The sequence below is a fragment of the Saccoglossus kowalevskii genome, chromosome 9 (assembly GCF_978046115.1).
Source record: "Saccoglossus kowalevskii chromosome 9, keSacKowa6.1, whole genome shotgun sequence".
Classification (NCBI taxonomy): domain Eukaryota; kingdom Metazoa; phylum Hemichordata; class Enteropneusta; family Harrimaniidae; genus Saccoglossus; species Saccoglossus kowalevskii.
The window spans coordinates 9,915,099-9,935,096 of NC_140649.1; the positions used below are offsets into that span (position 1 = coordinate 9,915,099).

The 19,998-nt window shown below is 35.7% G+C and overlaps 1 protein-coding gene across 1 annotated transcript in view; it reads right to left on the minus strand.

Moving 5' to 3' along the window:
* Positions 1-683: 683 nt before the first annotated feature.
* The window catches only part of LOC100378355 (choline transporter-like protein 1), a 61,554-nt gene continuing 42,239 nt past the window's right edge, over positions 684-19,998 (minus strand). Inside the window, exons 9-17 of the mRNA XM_002731309.4 lie at positions 18,925-19,111; positions 14,888-15,056; positions 10,992-11,132; positions 9,986-10,139; positions 9,332-9,460; positions 8,778-8,870; positions 6,714-6,809; positions 6,069-6,167; positions 684-2,960 (exon numbers count right to left, since the gene is read on the minus strand). Of these exons, the coding sequence (XP_002731355.2) occupies positions 2,880-2,960; positions 6,069-6,167; positions 6,714-6,809; positions 8,778-8,870; positions 9,332-9,460; positions 9,986-10,139; positions 10,992-11,132; positions 14,888-15,056; positions 18,925-19,111 (1,149 nt within the window). The 3' untranslated portion in view covers positions 684-2,879. The remainder of the gene's footprint in view (positions 2,961-6,068; positions 6,168-6,713; positions 6,810-8,777; positions 8,871-9,331; positions 9,461-9,985; positions 10,140-10,991; positions 11,133-14,887; positions 15,057-18,924; positions 19,112-19,998) is intronic.

Below are 19,998 nucleotides of genomic sequence, written 5' to 3' on the forward strand. Positions count from 1 at the left end.
AGGAGGCTTCACTTTAAGCAATGGTGCAGCAAGGCATGGATATATTATTGCATGCATCTATTCTCCCAGCTTTAATTTGAGGATTGATTAGCAAAAACTCGTTCCATGGCTTTTCTTCCTTTCCTCATCCCAGGATTCTGAAATTTTCTTGAAAGGTCGGAATCTGAGGCAAGCTCAACAATCTCTGAAACTTGGGTTGAAAAGAAAAGTGAAGGAAGCAAGGAGATAGTGTTGTTGGACAAGATCATTGCATTGAGCAGCCCCATGAGCCTCCTCACAGGACATTTAAATTGGCACATCTTTTCTCATTCCACTCGACAATCAGTGCTCACTGAGATGGGTGGCATGAATAATATTCTTTGAGATGGAATTTTTCAGTGAGGTGGTCTTGCACTTTAGTTAGCATAGCATGGTAAACTAGTATTAGAAGTAACTGGCAGAATAAAAATACCTATGACACTAGCATCGCATGGTTGAGTTAGCAAGGTGGCATGAACAATAAATTGACGCACATAACTTGCATAGAAGAACTTTTGCGAGTGTGCACTCTTCTAGGATGATGATGATGATGATGATGATGATGATGGGTATACCAGTGTTCTACTCTTATCAATCAACAGAATAATAAGAATTATTTCATACATGGTATCATAATTTAATATTGGTAAAAATAAATACTGCGATTCACATTTACTACTAACTTTTTATTTAAAACACGAATGTCAGAAATACATCTCATATTCATATAAGCACCAAATATCCATCAACAATTAAATCACCAATTTGTTGTCTAGTAGTATACAAACTAGGATAGAATATAAATGTCTACTGACTCTCATGATTAGTTAAAAACTTCTATCAAGTGATCCCATGCAGCTTTACTGAATCAATAAATGATACAATTAGTATTGCAATTTTTGTTCAGTTTTGTAAATTACTTGTTGCCTGATTAAGGTAGAATGCTACTACAGAGTTGTTTTACATATTTTAGCATCTATAACAGTGACAGTATTTTGTGACAAAATCTGTATTATTCTGGTATTAGTTAACATTACCAAATGGTATGCATATGGCAGTTGAACAGCACATTCCATAGACTACAAATACATTTCACCATTTCAAAACCAGTTAAAAATAACATCAATTTGACAATATTCCTTGACATTAACAAATACCTTGTATACAATGCACATGTTAAGTTTTCACTAAGCTAAATTGTGAAACATATACTTATATACTGGAAACATTTCCTGAAACAGACAAAACATGCTCTTTTCACTCTTTTCATTTTGTGCACAATTTTTTTACAGATCCCGAATTTTTTCTCAATATACCTAATAACACATAATATTTCTGCTTTTTAGTAGCATTCTACCTTGATCAAGATGCCTTTTGGTGGTCATGTGACAGTAATAATTTATTAAAATGCCAATATTCTAATTATTATGTAAACCAAAAGCTACTTTGATCTCTCATTTGTACAAAAGTATATGGATACGGAAGTCAATTGGATAATAGAGAAACAACATCAGATTAAGACAATGACATTTATCAAAATGCAAATCAACTAATTAAAAAGTACAAGTTAAAAAATGACAATCTTGTAATACTTCTCGAGTAGCATTAAACCTAAATTTTCTTACATTACTTGGTACTGGACAAGATTTAGATGACTTAAGATATGAATGATGAGATTGGTTATCAACACACATCGAAAGACAGACAGACAGACAGACAGACAGACAGACAGACAGACAGACAGACAGACAGACAGACAGACAGACAGACAGACAGACAGACAGACAGACAGACAGACAGACAGACAGACAGACAGACAGACAGACAAAAACGAATTGGCACATCTGAAGCTCTGCACTGTGGACACTAGAAAACACATTGCTTTAAAATCAATTTTAAAAGTTAAAAAAAAAATATATACATTCCAGTTTCGGGTAATGATAATAAGTCAACCTCCTTGTCATATTGCATGTATTTACAAGCAGAAAACTGATTTAAAGTAGCAAACATAATTTGCTTACAATGAAGTTGAACTAAGCGAGCCAATTAAATGTTCACATGAACTTCTACATGGTCTTCATATTTTGATATGTTGTTATAAAAGCTATTTTTATCATAAATGCAATGATAGCGTGTGTGTCATTTTTATTGCAATCGATGGATGGATGGATAATACCAATCAGTGATTTTACGTTCACTGCGAGATCTTGCATAGTGCATGAAAGAAGTGGATCAAATATCTGACGCAGAATTCTACTGATTTGATTTTGAACTTTTCCTTCATAGTTCAATATTGAAATGCCGAGACTCCAGAGTAGAATATGGCAATTGCGATACACTTTAATACATCAACAAAATTGACCATCATCAAATTATTAAGTGTGGAAATACCCAAAAAAATACGTTTGAGTTTGTTGAATCCCACATGAAGTGTTGATGTCACTACGACGCTATGACCTATGTTTGTTCTGTTTTTACGTTCGATTCCACGCACAACTCAGGATCTCGCACTGAACAAAACATGCACTATTCTTTAAGTTCTAATATTTCTCAAATATTTACCACATTGTTAATCATACAGTTTTGCCTCACACAACAGAGTTAGATATTGGATCAAACTAACCAAGAATACAGCTTAAAATGAAAATAAAAACAATTACTTGCAAATAACAATAACAAATTAAATGACTAATTCAGCTTCAATAAATACAAATAAATTAGATTTAAGATTTGTGGTTATAATTAAAATTCTGACATTTTGTTCAGGCCTACTATATGAGCAATATTAAAAATGTCCACCCTGGAATGCTACATATTTGGCAGTTATACGTTAGAACAAGGTACTTTCTAAGGTCACCAATCTATATTTCATCAAAATCCTCTCTTTGTGATTCTATGGCTGGGTTGACAGCGCCCTCTATGATTGCTTCTTTGTCATTCTCCTGTAAATTCAAAATCATTAAATTGGAACTGTACTGCCAAAACAATGAGAATATTCTTACATGATGTTTCATGATTTGTAGACAGAATATTGATACCTGAATCCCTTAAATACAGTGATGACTTGTCACCCAGTGTCACATTCTCAATCATGTTAAGGCTCAGAAAAATATTCAAATTTCCTGTCAGCATGCATGTCAGTTAAAACTGTCTTGCTATAGAATCATTACAAATATTTTGAAAACAATGAAACTAAAATTCAATTTTGATGACAAAACAAAACAAAAGCACGATTATTAATGGCAATGAGCGGATAAAAATAAAACAAGTTATTGTCAATGACAAGCCCTTGTTTGTATAGTTGCAATATATATATGTGAAGTAATGTGTGATGTATATGTATGTGTGAAGTTTAAACTTGATTGGTAAAGGCATGTCTGAGATATGATATGTCTGTGGAACCGCCCTGGTTTAAACAACATGACTGCCAGTCAGCTATTTTGGAATTGATAGTGTCTGACGATTACTGATGTATGTGTATGTTTGAACTTTATCGGTCTAAGCATGTTGAATATATATGGATCAGGAACAGCACTCTTTGAAACAAAATGGATGTTAGTCAGCCATTTTGAGTCCAATCTGATATATGAAATGACGTCTCATTATGTTCTACGTATGTACCAAGTTTGAACAGAAACTGCCCATGCATAAATGAAATTGGGTTCTGAACTTCTGAAAATGTGTGATTTTGGTGCACTTTTGTCCTAAAATGACCGCCATTCGGCCATCTTGAATCAGATCATGAAACAAATACAGGTGCATATATTTCCAATAGGATATCTGATATATGTGTGAAGTTTAAAATTGATCTGCCCATGTATGTCGACTAATTGGATCCAGAACTGTACAGACGCACACACAGAATTCAATCCATAAGTCCCTGTATATAGGTCTGCATACGTCTCATTTTGGATTTAATGATGAATTGACCAGAAACTTTTTCTTTTTTTCTGAGCATAAAGACTTGTGTTATGAGATTCCTACTGTGGCATGTGCTTGTTGACACTGGATTTTATAAATTACAATAAATATACATGGCTGAATAACCTGATTAGCAAATGCTTAAAAGCTTGTGAATGATCACAAACGATTATTTTGGCTCTAGGTTAAAGGATACATTGTATCATAATATTAGTACATATTTGTATTTTGTGTTCTACAAGGCATGGGCCGATATAAAACATAACATGCTGCAATCACTATGGACTTTCAACATGGTCAAAATCACCATATACTAAAACATTTTAATTTTTGGATTTCAGGTAAAATTGCAGCATTTTGTAGCAGTGACAATTCCAGCGATTCTTTGTGAATCTAGTTAAATAAAAAATGTATCTGGTGGTTTAGGATTTAGATAGAAAGATCAGTACATTGAAATTTTTGGGTCATATATAAAATAAAAAAAAGGGAATTGTGCAATATTGAATCATACTCTATGTATACATTGATGATCAATACTGATTAATACAAATACAAAATACCCAGATTACCTTATCTGCATGACTCCTATAGATCACACATTCTGACATTATTATTAGATTATTATCATTATTGCCAGCTTCCAAATTATCTCTCAACTCCACTGACAATATGAATATTTGAGAATTCATCATGACAGTGAATTTCACCCTTGTACAATACCAGGAAGAGTGACCTTTAACAGGCATGCAGAACACCAATTGATGTATGAAAGCTACCACACTACACTACACTACACTACTATGATACAGAATATGTCCCAGCATGCACTGCACCACACGATAAATATACACATGTTGTTAAGGTATAAAGATGAACTGTACAAAAGTCATGTCTTGAATCAACTAAACAGCAGTGGCATTTGCAGACTGCAAGAGAAAGAAATACAGCGATAATTACTTACAAGAACCATGGTAACCAAAGAGAAAGGTAGTCAGCCAGCATTCAAAAAAACAAGAAAACTACTAATATGGTCAATAGAGGGAAGTGTTCATGCATCATTCCAGGAGACTACTCCCTTTACAAAATATTTCATGCTGCAGTTGGACAAAATGCTTGAAAGATTATAGCATAGTATATAAGAAGTTTTGTTAAATTTATAGAAGACAAGTATTTAAATGACAGAAATAAAAATAACTTAAAAAAGAGACCTAGAAAACAAAAAGACAAGACCTAGTTGGCCTGCTGATACAGATCCATTGCTTGGAATAAGTCAGTAGTACTGTCATAAAATGTCGCAAATATTCATGTCACTGACTGAGATTAAAAGTTAGACACGTGTTTTGACTTGAAAAACATGTACTTTCTACTCCAACATTCATTCTTGTTTTTCACTTGTACAATTCATATCACTTTCTATATCTCTTTATTCAAGGATTTATGAGATAAGGGTATACAACTGGTGTGAAATGTTTGATTTGATTTGTGTGAATGCAGTGTGATTGATGAACAAAAGTAAATTTTGAGAAATACTGAAATTAAATGCATGTGAAAGAATTGACCAGCATTTATTCTCAGATTATAGTTAGTGTTTCTGAATGATGAACTTTTGCATATGGTGATAGATTCACTCATTTCTTTTTCCACAATCAAATCTTCCATGTTTATTGGTCGCATGCACATGGTATAGCATTTATCGTAATCACGTGGTCTGAAAAGTAAACTGATGTACCGGTAATCACAGAATGTGGTACAAATGGAGACAAAAGATGTAAATGTTATTTTGCAGTGACTTTTTGATGATTTGTTGTGAAACCTAAGGGCATCTATTGCCTGAATAATGCCCTCAAAAAATTATATCAACAACACAGTAGTTAGAAATATGCCAGTCGCTATTTGAGTTTTGTTTACTCATTTGTTTGTCCTGATCTAACATCTTCATGAATAATTAATCACATGACATACAGCTTTGTAAGATCATTTGAAACGAGCGCTATTCACACAAAATGAGATCTATATCACGTAATACCGTATTTGATTATGAAAATGTGCATACCATTATTTTACAAATCCTTGTTGATACATACACACATACATACATACATACATACAGATTAGTAATAATAACATACCCCTTCTAAGTCAATGTTCTCATGAGATCTAACCATTGAGTTGGGATTGTTCTTCCTCTCCAGGTTATCTATAGCCTCACTACTGTTACTCACAAAATCCTGCAAATAAATAAAAATTGTCAACACTTAGATTTGTTTACTTTTTATTGGCAACCATTCAGGTAGAGAAATCTAACCAGGTCTAGAACACACAAGCGTACTCAGCTATGCATCAACATCTGCTGAACTGAAACATCTAGCACAGTGAAAACCAAAAAATCAGCAGAGATTGACCACAATTTACATTTCAAGTGAAGAGACATTGTTGATCCTATCTGGCAGTTTTGAATGTATGTCAATGTACGTTTAAATTTTCAGTATTTTAAAGCAACCAAATATTGATATAAAGCTATTACAATGTTGTGCATCAACATTACACCAACATTATTTCTGGATGTGCGCTGGATGATGCAATAATAACAAAACATTATTTATTGTAAGAGTCTACTTGTAATTTCTATAAAGAGAAGCAGCTGTCTTCAAATATTGAGTAATAGTAATGTCAGCAAAGAATTGCATGACACTAATATTTCACACCATAACTAAAAAGAGTTGAAAAAAGAAATGCTCATGATGGTTCTGTCTTTGTTATTGAGTTATTCTTACCATGAGTTGTCTGTCCATGAAGTATTCTTTACCTGGTGATCCATCATTCACTCTACAGTCTTCACAGAAACACAACAGTAATGTGTCAATGGTCATCTGTCAGTACAATAATGAAACTTTTTATTATATCATCAGATGTGTTAAGGCTACACTCTAGTATCGACTAAGATCCCCACATGTTTGCATATCAGTTTGACCCATTTGTGTTTCATGAACAGGAGGGGTAGTTAGTACAGACTAAAAAATGTCCAAACTTGCTAAGAACATGCATGTAAATCTCCAGATCTGTTAACTTTGCTTTCTCAGTATTAAACCGACAGGGAGGTATGTATTTTAGCTCCACCATTATAAAATGATAATAATGCCAATACCAAAAGTGCAAGTTGCAGAATAACAGCACTGAGTTCAGAATGATGATAACAATACTCGACCGCATAACCTTTTCATCACCAGACTTTCTCGCTCAAATTCTTCTGCTCTTTTTTCTTATAATTCTTCAATTCTTTATGGAAATGAACCCCAATTTTGGAGCCAACAGAAAAAATTTGAGCCAATTTTCAGATTTTACTAAAAAAAAATTTGGCTTTTGTTTGTCACAATCTTCTAAATGAAAGTGCAGACTATCAGCAGGACTAGTTTATGAATTTGTGACGAAAAGAAGGAACTGGTGGTGAAAAGGTTAACTTTAAATTACCCAACTAATATGTTTCATGCAGTACTCATTTCAATATGCATTTTGGAATACCTAACAGCAACACTTCTCCTGCACAAATGACCAACCATTTTGCATTATGTTTGAGTTCAGCACAATTTTGCCAACACTCCACCAATTTTAAGAAACTCTTACTTTATATAACCTAATTGAAAAAAAATGATTGAAACTAATCTACAAATCAGCAATTACATTGCTATGCTTACCTGATATACTAAAAAGAAGCAGTCTGCAATATAATAAGCTAAGACACACACTAACAACATTGGGACAGCATAAAATAAAACATCATCTTTACTCTACAAACCGGATACAAAATACAATATATTACAGATAATAATATGTATAAGCCACTTTATGTGGCCAACTTACAAACAAACTACACAGTGATGGAACTCCGATAATTTCAAGAGAATTAGTTTTTTCTTTCACGCAGATACAATATTAATTTAGCAGTAGAATGCAAATTGTACATGTACTGTATTTGCTTTATTTGAAGCACATCTTCAAAATAGCGCAAGACCCGGCTGGACATCAGCCTCACACTAAGTCATTTACTGTAAATTACTGCAAGATCATGCGTTATGTGTGAAATCAAACATAAAAACAGGACAAACAAAGGTCATAGCGTCATAGTAGTGACAAACATCATGTGGAATTCAACAAACTCGAAAGTATTTTGGGGGTTATTTTCATGCTTAATAACGTGCTGTACATATTTGACGATGGTCAATTTCAACAAAGTAAGGATATCTAAATGCAATATTTCCCTTTCAAAGATTGCTCTATCGGAGCTATTAAAAAAAGAAATTCAAGTTGAGAATCAAATCATGCAATTTTTGCAGCAGACGTTCGGTCTGCATCTTTCACGCAATGAGCAAGATCTAGCTGTTGAACAGAAAATCATCAGTTGGACTGAATTGGTGAAAATAAAATTCAGAGAAAATACCTTTTGTTTTATATTTCACATTAAACTAATCAAAATCAGTGAAAATAGACTTCATACAAAGCAGCTAAAATGTATTGTATTTTACAGTATTCTAACTTGTTTGACATGTCTTTTTATAATACATAAATGTATACACTTTTAATAGAACAAATTAACAGATGGGAAATTTCATCATTAAAAGTCATCAATTTGTTTCCATTGAAATAAAAAAGTGAAATAAAAAATAACGAGTATTAAATTCAAGCGAAAGGTTTACAAATTCATGCAGTCTTGGTCAAGTACAATGATTATGTCACAGAAGTAATGAGAATACCGACAGACATGATTGACAGTTCCATGACACAGTGTAGTCTGTATTGCAAGATGGATACTAAAAGTGGCAGTGACACATGATGTTACTAACCTCGTATATAGTGAAGAAGGCATGGGCAATGAGAAATGCAAAGATACCGGCAAGAAGAATGGGAATGGCATAATAGTTGACACTGCTATGACTCTAAAGATAAATGCAATCAAAATATCAGTAACACCAATGAAGATACCCAGGTAACATCCAACAATGCTTCTGTAGTCTCATATAAAAGGACAGAATAGCATGTGTTGACTGGAGGAGTGCTCATCATGTATGCATGCCAGCAATGCTGATGCATTACTGGTACTAATGTATTTATATGAGGTGAAAGTACAAAGCGATTCCCCTGAAGATGAGACATGGTGAATAACAAAACACAGAGACAGAACTGATGTATTACAACATGCATCTCAAGGATCACAGCTTACATGCGAACAAGTATGTTACTCCGTCTATTGTAGTTGTAGATCATGCCCAGACAAACCCTGTATACACCAGCTGCCAAGAAAACATGATAATGTCACCAACACAGTGACACCCATGAAGATGCTAGACTCACAACCAGCATTTCTTCTTAAGTGTCATCTATAATACACAGAACTTACCCCAAATATCAGTAATCCAATAAATGCTGTGATCCCCACTACTGCCAGCTTTCCAAGGAACATAACAAAGTCACCCACACAGTTGATTGCAGCAACTCTTAAGGCATTGGACACTAATGTGATGAAAGCCTGCAATAAGAATAGCAAGGAGATATTACATCAATATTGTGTTCACTTGTTATCGTGTCCGCTCTTCCAATACCATGGTTACATGGGATACAGTTGACATGACGACAGTAGAGTATGGAACACTATTTGAAAAAAAATCAAGCAGCCTCTTGGCTGAGATAGCTCTGGTGTTAGCAATGCAATTTCAATTAAAGAACTGAAGATATCATTAGAAAATGAACAAATCTGAGAGAGGGGTACCCGAGGTACCTATATGTATAATTATCAAGGCAATTGGACTTGCTGTTCTCAACAAGAATTCGAAAATATCACTTTTTACCAAAAATGACAAAAATATTCATCAAAGTTAGATAATTGAAGATATCATGAAATGAACAAATCCTAGAGAGGTCTACCTGTAGTACTTATATGTATAATATCAAGGCAATCGGACTTACGGTTGTTTACAACAAGAAGTCGAAAATATCAGAATAGTAATCCTTTTGCAAGCATTTGATTTTTGTCAAACAGTTAAGAATGACTTACTTTCTGTGCTGCAGGACAAAAGCTGACTCCTTCGATAGCAATCACAATGTAGGCATTTTCATTGAGATATTTTAGACATTTTTCAAAACACCAAAGACAACATGACAGACAAGTCATAATCCACTGTGCTACTTTGGATGTGCTATCCTTCAATCTAGGAGGAATCAAATAGAGACAATAAACCAATAGTGAATGCAATTGGGAACTCTTTGACTGACTTCTGTCAATTTTTACGAAAAAATCATTTTGTAAATAACTTTAATTATAGAAAAAAAAAAAACTTTTGCAGTGAAAATTGATGTACCGGTAATTCAAAGTGAGTGGCATATTAGAAATTTGCATAATCCAATGAGCCAAATTTGCATAATCCAATGAGCCAAATTTGCACAATTGTCTGGCACAATTTCTGAGCATTTGTGTCCTGCTCAGTCAGACCCTTAGAACAACCCTAACTGTTTTTGTTTATTTTCACACAAGCTGGAAAGATTGTCTGGCTCATTTATTTGTGTGTTTAACTAAACAAATAGCTTCAGAAAGTAATACTGCATGTAGAAGAAATGTAAAGAAACAATCAACTGTAAAGATAAGCAGCTATAATACTGCCAACTTGACAAACCTCGTTGACAAACCACTGCCAAAATATTCCTTGTTGATATGTGATAGAGTGAGTCAACAGATTTTGAAGTTTGAATCACCCATACATGTATTTTACTTTAAATACAAAAATATATTTTCAGTAGGTGTTTTAGTTGTGTTTACACTGATCTACTGATAAGATGAAAAAGGTCAAGCGAAATCCAATAACATTGTAAATTTGCATAATTATTGAACCCTGCATTTAAATTTGCATACACTGTCGTTATTGGATGCAGTTACAAGAAATTATTGTATTCTGAATCTCCATCACTTTTTTTCCTCATAATTAAAAATTCTGACATTCTAAATAAGAATTTTATTTCTGACCAGGCTTTGAAGAAAAGCTACAATATATGATGATAAAACTTACTTGGCTTGTGTATAAGCGAGTATAGCCCGAGGTATTTTAACTAATGTGATAATGAAGGCACCAAGAACCAAAGAACCTGTATGATAACTTATCAATCGGCCAAGTGATTTTAAAATCGGTGACCGGAAATATTTTTTCTCCCTGTAGAAATATAAAAATTACTGTTATGAGAAAGAATGTAATGATAATAACTGTAAACTTTAACTTAACTGTAACTTTTTATATTGTTTCATTTTTATGTCAAATGTTTTTACCGGTACTCTGGTTTGCTTTGAATTTTGCCTGGCAACACATATCCACATTAATCAGTGCATATAAATGCAATCATCTGCATCAAATTGCAAAAGTTTTCATGTTAAATCTGCAGGGTGCGTATATCCAAAAAAAACAGATCTAGACTTCTAGCCAATCTAGAGAAAACTATTTCTTCTACATATTTTGGGGACTTATTTATACATACTGAATGGACAATACACAAGGAGTGCATATAGGGGTAACCTCCTTAATATTAAAATAATACTTATCACACATTCTTTTTAAGGCATTTTGCTTACTTAAAATTTTGTCAAGAAGAACTGTTTTTTTCTCAGAAAATTGAAATCCTTTCATAGCCTTTAGCAATTTAACATTCTCTAGTCATTTTCCAAAAGCAAGGCCCGAGTTATACTACCATACAGATATCCATGTATGTAAGGGTGCCTCTAGAGGGATGTTGCGCGTGCAAAAGGTGAGGCGCATTTTTGTCTATACGACAATTACGCGTTCGCGCAAATCAGACTTGCGCGTGGTATTTAAATTTGAGAACAAATGGAATGTATGCGTAAATCAGACTTACGCGTACGCGTAAATCAGACTTGCGCATGGCATTTAAATTTTAGAACAAATGAAATGTACGCGAAAATCAAACTTACGCGTGACATTTAAATACAGTTCAGATCAACTGAAATCTACTACTAGCACTGTACTGTGGAGAGATGAGTTCTATGTGTTTTTAAAAGGTAAAAACATTTAAAAACAAATCAACATCAGACTTTCGCTTGGGATTGTAATCACAATCCATTGGTTTCCATTCACAAGCCGAAACACAACTATACTCCTCAACTATAGGCGATAAGTGTTTATGAGGTGTGAAAGAACGGCGTCTTCAGAAAATAGCTAGGGCGACTCGTGAGAAACAAAGCGAACTTGAAGCAACGCAGATTGGGTGGTCGATAGTCAGAAAAAAAAAGTATTCCAGTTTGTGGTCGGAATGAAACAAACATATGGTAATAATCATGGAATGTAGTAGCGGAGACGAATCGAAAAAAAATCGCTTCCCCCATAGGAAAATATAAATCTCCTAAAGCCAAAAGCAACATAAGATGAGATGTTTGAGTACTGGCTAGCGCCACGTTCCGTTTTTTTCGACCCACACTAAATCCGTTCAAGACTCGAACGATATGTTTCGTTATTGTTTGAGCTTGAAACTGAATAAAAACATGTTATGTTGTTTCCTGGAGTATTTGAAAATACTAGTGGACCGATAAGTTACAATAAAGATGTATTTTTACGCAATAGTAATGCCATTACGGTGTGTGTGAAATATGCTAGAACCCTGTGATATAATAAATTTTACAAGGTTCTGTGACTTGGTCGTGTTGTGTGATTTAGAAGTAAATTCTTCTCCGTATAGCTTCTAAATGCTTCGCTTTGTTTCTCACCATTCAAATTGTCTAAAAAGCCCCCGCCCGGCTATTTAATTGCAACCCCACACTAATGAGCATTCCACGTTCGATCTCAAATAGTGCCACCCAGAACCCACATCGCATACAAAATAGTAAACTTATCACGGCGTTTTCCCCTAACCTCGGTTAGTTGTTTTTGCCGTGACCAAAATTTTCTGTATTTTCTGTGTTCTAATAAAGAGTATATAAATAACACACATTCCAAATAGCATTCTATTTCTATGCTCCACCCATGTCACTGTTACTCTCCAGTTCACTTGCGTTACCAACCGACATTACAAACCTCTCACAGCCGCCGTGACAATTTTTTTATTTTTCAATTTCAATTTTAATACTCAGACACATATAACAAACTCTCCAACCCGCGCCATTTTGAATTTAGATTGAGAAAATAAGAATTGTTAAACTGCTCAAGATTTCATTCGCAGCCACAGGTTATCAAAATGAATTTCAAACTATGCCACTCTAGTCATTCTAGCTCCATGCTCTAGTCAAACACAAGAATGTGTAAAAGTGTATTTTTACCGGATATATATCAATTTGGCCCGAAAAGCATTCACGGCAAAACTAGGCTGAGCAATTTCACAGAATGTACGCTGTCCGTACTCATTTCTATACGAAATTGTATGTGAACGTCATGTTGTGGTTCTTAGTGTCAAATTAAATCACAATAAAAATAATCGCCCTCGCTACGAGCCGGAAATAAAGCATAAACCAACCAGCACAGTGAATCCCTTTTGCTCATTTTGTTTATGTGGGTGGAGCTTACAGTGCCGTCAAATTCACTACTATTTTTATTTATCACTTACGTTTGAAAAATAGAAAATATAATGCAATGAATCACTGTTTATGTTTTTGTGGAGCTTAAAAATCCAGTCTCAAAATAAAACAATGCTGGGTCACACTCGACAGTCTCTCGGATTTCCTCTCAATTTATTTTGTTCACGCCTTCTCCATAACCTTTGTTTTTCCTGGCCAACATGTCTAGTGTTAATAGAACATTTCATTTCATCTACATCTAAATCACACAACACGACCAAGTCACAGAACCTTGTATAATATATAATATCCCAGTTAAGTTTCAATAACCCATGGAATAACCAAACAGGGTTCTAGCATATTTCATGCACACCGTATCATTGAAAAGTCAAGTTGCATGCGGTTTGTCATGAATAGACCATCAACCGTGTTTTTATTCAGTTTCAAGCTCAAGCTCAAGCTCAATCAATGACGAAACATATCGTTCGCGTCTTGAACGGATTTAGTGTGGGCCGAAAAAAAACGGAACGTGGCGTTTCAGCCAGTACTCGAACATCTCATCTTATGATGCCTTTTGGCTTTAAGAGATTTATATTTTCCTATGGGGGAAGCTATTTTTTTTCGATTCGTCTCCCTTTCTACATCCCATGATTATTACCATATTTTTTTTTTCATTCCGACCACAAGCTGGAATACTTTTTTTCTGACAATACTATCGACCACCCAATCTGCATTGCTTCGCTTTGTTTTTCGCGAGTCGCCCTAGCTATTTTCTGAAGACGCCGTTCTTTCACACCTCATAAACACTTATCGCTTATAGTTGAGGAGTATAGTTGTGCTTCGGCTTGTGAATGAAAACCAATGGATTGTGATTACAATCCCAAGCGAAAGTCTGATGTTGATTTGTTCTTAAATACATGTTTTTGCCTTTTAAAAACACATAGAACTCGTCTCTCCACAATACAGTGCTAGTAGTAGATTTCAGTTGATCTGAACTGTATTTAAATGTCACGCGTAAGTTTGATTTTCGCGTACATTTCATTTGTTCTAAAATTTAAATGCCACGCGTAAGTCTGATTTACGCGTACGCGCAAGTCTGATTTACGCGTACGCGCAAGTCTGATTTACGCGTACGCGCAAGTCTGATTTATGCGTACAATCCATTCGTTCTCCAATGTAAATACCACGCGTAAGTCTGATTTGCGTGAACGCGTAACTGCCGTATAGACAAAAATGCGCCTCACCTTTTGCACGCGCAACTACCCTCTAGAGGCACCCTTACATACCTCAGATATCAGAGAGGTAAAATATTTTCCAGGAGGGATATAGTCCAGCTACAGTAAACAACAGCAATTGTTATTCACACTCAAACAATGACAATTCATCAAAACAAATAAGTTTCTTTTGTTTTACCTCGTAAAGTAATACTCTGTAACACATGTTGCTACTATGAACTGCTGACATGCTAAGATAAATTCACTTGTCCAAAACAATCCAACAAGATGATACCACCAAAAATATTTCACCATTTCAGGATCTTCGTACGACACAAACCCTGTCTCTGGGTGTCTCTTTGGCTTGCCTATACAAAAAACATAGTGCAACTATTATAGCCTTGCCCATTATGATTCTATATACTATAATCAGATTAATTATTTGCTAGTTTTTAATTTCTCTATTTTCGCCGATAAGTATAATCTGCTAAAATTAAATGCACATAAACTTATCGATTAACAATAGGATTCATCGTTTAGCTGTGACGTTTGTGAACTTAAAACCAAGAGAAGTTGCTCAAAATAGTGCAAATTATATAATTTAGTGAAAAATAAATGTTTTTTTCATAATTGAATAAGAATTCAGAAAGGATACAGACTAGACGGGCTGTGTTTTATCAAACTCTGACTCAATTATCTGACTCAATAAATGCAATACATTATTACTACTATAATAACATTTTCATAGCAGATATATGTGAACATTAGTTGTACCTTCTACCACATCCATCCAATAAGCATGCACAAGAGTTTTGATAGCAGATACATTTGAACATCAGTTGTACCTTCTAGCACATCCACCCAATAAGCATGCACAAGATTTTTGATAGCAGATACATGTGAACATCAGTTGTACCTTCTACCACATCCACCCAATAAGCATGCACAAGATTTTTGATAGCAGATACATGTGAACATCAGTTGTACCTTCTACCACATCCACCCAATAAGCATGCACAAGATTTTTGATAGCAGATACATGTGAACATCAGTTGTACCTTCTACCACATCCACCCAATAGGCATGCACAAGAGTTTTGATAGCAGATACATGTGAACATAAGTTGTACCTTCTACCACATCCACCCAATAAGCATGCACAAGATTTTTGATAGCAGATACATGTGAACATCAGTTGTACTTTCTACCACATCCACCCAATAAGCATGCACAAGAGTTTTGATAGCAGATACATGTGAACATCAGTTGCACCTTCTACCACATCCACCCAATAGGCATGCACAAGAGTTTTGATAGCAGATACATTTGAACATCAGTTGTACCTTCTAGCACATCCACCCAATAAGCATGCACAAGATTTTTGATAGCAGATACATGTGAACATCAGTTGTACCTTCTACCACATCCACCCAATAAGCATGCACAAGATTTTTGATAGCAGATACATGTGAACATCAGTTGTACCTTCTACCACATCCATCCAATAAGCATGCACAAGAGTTTTGATAGCAGATACATGTGAACATAAGTTGTACCTTCTACCACATCCACCCAATAAGCATGCACAAGATTTTTGATAGCAGATACATGTGAACATCAGTTGTACTTTCTACCACATCCACCCAATAAGCATGCACAAGAGTTTTGATAGCAGATACATGTGAACATCAGTTGCACCCTCTACCACATCCACCCAATAAGCATGCACAAGAGTTTTGATAGCAGATACATGTGAACATCAGTTGTACCTTCTACCACATCCACCTAATAAGCATGCACAAGAGTTTTGATAGCAGATACATGTGAACATCAGTTGTACCTTCTACCACATCCACCCAATAAGCATGCACAAGAGCTTTGATAGCAGATACATGTGAACATCAGTTGTACCTTCTACCACATCCATCCAATAAGCATGCACAAGAGTTTTGATAGCAGATACATGTGAACATCAGTTGTACCTTCTACCACATCCACCCAATAAGCATGCACAAGAGTTTGATAGCAGATACATGTGAACATCAGTTGTACCTTCTACCACATCCACCCAATAAGCATGCACAAGAGTTTTGATAGCAGATACATGTGAACATCAGTTGTACCTTCTACCACATCCACCCAATAAGCATGCACAAGAGTTTTGATAGCAGATACATGTGAACATCAGTTGTACCTTCTACCACATCCACCCAATAAGCATGCACAAGAGTTTTGATAGCAGATACATGTGAACATCAGTTGTACCTTCTACCACATCCACACAATAAGCATGCACAAGAGCTATGATAGCAGATACATGTGAACATCAGTTGTACCTTCTACCACATCCACCCAATAAGCATGCACAAGAGTTTTGATAGCAGATACATGTGAACATCAGTTGCACCCTCTACCACATCCACCCAATAAGCATGCACAAGAGTTTTGATAGCAGATACATGTGAACATCAGTTGTACCTTCTACCACATCCACCCAATAAGCATGCACAAGAGTTTTGATAGCAGATACATGTGAACATCAGTTGTACCTTCTACCACATCCACCTAATAAGCATGCACAAGAGTTTTGATAGCAGATACATGTGAACATCAGTTGTACCTTCTACCACATCCACCCAATAAGCATGCACAAGAGCTTTGATAGCAGATACATGTGAACATCAGTTGTACCTTCTACCACATCCACCCAATAAGCATGCACAAGAGTTTTGATAGCAGATACATGTGAACATCAGTTGTACCTTCTACCACATCCACCCAATAAGCATGCACAAGAGTTTTGATAGCAGATACATGTGAACATCAGTTGTACTTTCTACCACATCCACCCAATAAGCATGCACAAGAGTTTTGATAGCAGATACATGTGAACATCAGTTGTACCTTCTACCACATCCACCCAATAAGCATGCACAAGAGTTTTGATAGCTGATACATGTGAACATCAGTTGTACCTTCTACCACATCCACCCAATAAGCATGCACAAGATTTTTGATAGCAGATACATGTGAACATCAGTTGTACTTTCTACCACATCCACCCAATAAGCATGCACAAGAGTTTTGATAGCAGATACATGTGAACATCAGTTAAAAACTAGAAAATATAATGCAATGAATCACTGCTTCTCATGTTTTTGTGGAGCTTTTAGTCACCGTTGTTGATGTGGGTGAGGGCGACTTCATTTGAATAATAAACTCCGCCTGTGCCTGTTTATATACCATGTCGGTTACTGTTGTTTTACATGGAACGTTCAGTGCAGTGTGAGATTCGGTATTGTTTATAAGATGTTCACGGTAAATTGAACAAAATGCACACTTTAGGTTGAACAGATTGAATTACTAGACAGCGGATGTGATGTAACTGGTTGGATGGTCGATGTATTCAGTGTGAATATTGGAGTTGGGACAGATTAAATTTCAGGGCTACATAAATCGGTCCGTTCTGACAGTAGGTCGGTTTAATGTCTGCAATAGGCCCCCAGAACTCACTGGGTTGTTGCGCTCGCTGTAGGCCTCTCTAACAAAAACCACTCCCATACACGGCCCTAGGCCCCAAATTGGGGAACCCACTGCCCATTGCCGCAAACGTCCGCCTGAACTTTCCTACCGTGACTTTTCTGTCACTTCCAAGCCACTTTTACACAGTCGGTGTATTGGTGTTAACACACTGCTGACTGAGCCTCACTGACAATTGTTCTCGGCGTGAAAGTACATTACCGCTGACAGTTGTTCTTGGCGTGAAATCATACAACATACGTAAAAATAAAATGAACAGCATACCTGGAGGAGAGAGTGTCAAATAAACAAAACGAAATGGCGATGACTTGCTGGCGTGGCAATGAAGCCAAACAAAGCTTCACTATAAATATTGGAGGATGAATATTGGCCATAGAAAGAAAGTTTAACGCTGTCCTACAAGAGCTTTGCGACAGAGTCGCAAAATACCTTTTCTCAGGTCGCAAAGCACCTTTGCTACCACTTTGGCGAGTCGCAACTGCGGTCGCAAGCGCTGTTTTGAGACACCCATACATAAATGATCAAGTAGCAGATCACTGCCCAGGGTGACAATACAAATGATAATTTTGTACCAAATGAATATAATTTTCCACTGCTACAAGACTTGATGAAAATCTTTTAAAAAAATCTGGAAAGTTTTTGAAAATATTTTTGGTGAAACAGGACAAAAGTTTACATTTGCCAATGAAGTACTTACCAGCAGTTGACATGTAAACTAAGACAACACACCAGTAAGCTAAAAAGAGTATCAGCACAATGAACGTCCATAGTGGTTGAATTAATAACAACGGCATGTGTGATAGCGCTTTACCAGCTTGATGGAATAGTTGTACAGTGAAAGCAATGCGTTTCCTCATCACCAGGATTATCAATAACAAAATAACCTGTTGGAGGAAAAAAGAGAAATTGATAAATACAACAAATACAATGTTCTTATGCTAAGTATTTTTTTTTTTGCTAATTAGTGAATGTGCTAAAAAATTACTATGTTCACGTTACAGGATCTCGGCACGTACCGAAACTTTTAATCCTTTGTGTTTGCAGGGGGATTACAGCAGTTGCGTTCACGTTATTCGGGACCAACTGACTAGGCTCATGCCGAAATTACGCCCTCATTCGTCATTGTGTGACCCAAACAAGGAAAACCGTGCACATGAAAGAAGAATCGAAAAATTGAACGTGCACATGAAAGAAGAATTGAAAAACAATTATTTTTTCACGTCAATGTAGCATTGCAAGAAAATATAAATATGCGTCACTGACGATGGTTTGCATTCATTTCATTCGTTACTACAGCATCCTATCATATACTAGTATATCTGCATTTCTGTCATTGTCATTTCATACTATTATGAACCAGCATGTTTTCATAAATTAACCACCGAGGGCATGATTTCGGCTCATGTCGAGCGTTCAGGTAGCAAATCGCGGCATGTGCCGAGTTTCGGTCCCAAGCATCTATCGGGACCGAGATCAAGTTTTTTTCAGCATCGAGTTGTGTGAACGGTCGGGACTGAGTCTCGGCACGTGCCGAGATCTCTAATGTGAACGCCACTAATATCTGAATGCCATTGAATGGTATTTGGTATTGGTAAACATAGCAAGTTGATGTTAGAACAGGTTATGTTGGAGAGTAAAAGACTAACTATAGAGGCTGTACCCAAACATACAGGTCTACTTGATCAATCAGTTATCAAACTTCCATTAAATTTAACATTCTATTGAATTTGCTGCTTTCTATTTTTTTCTGAATTAGTAATCAAATTTGTGA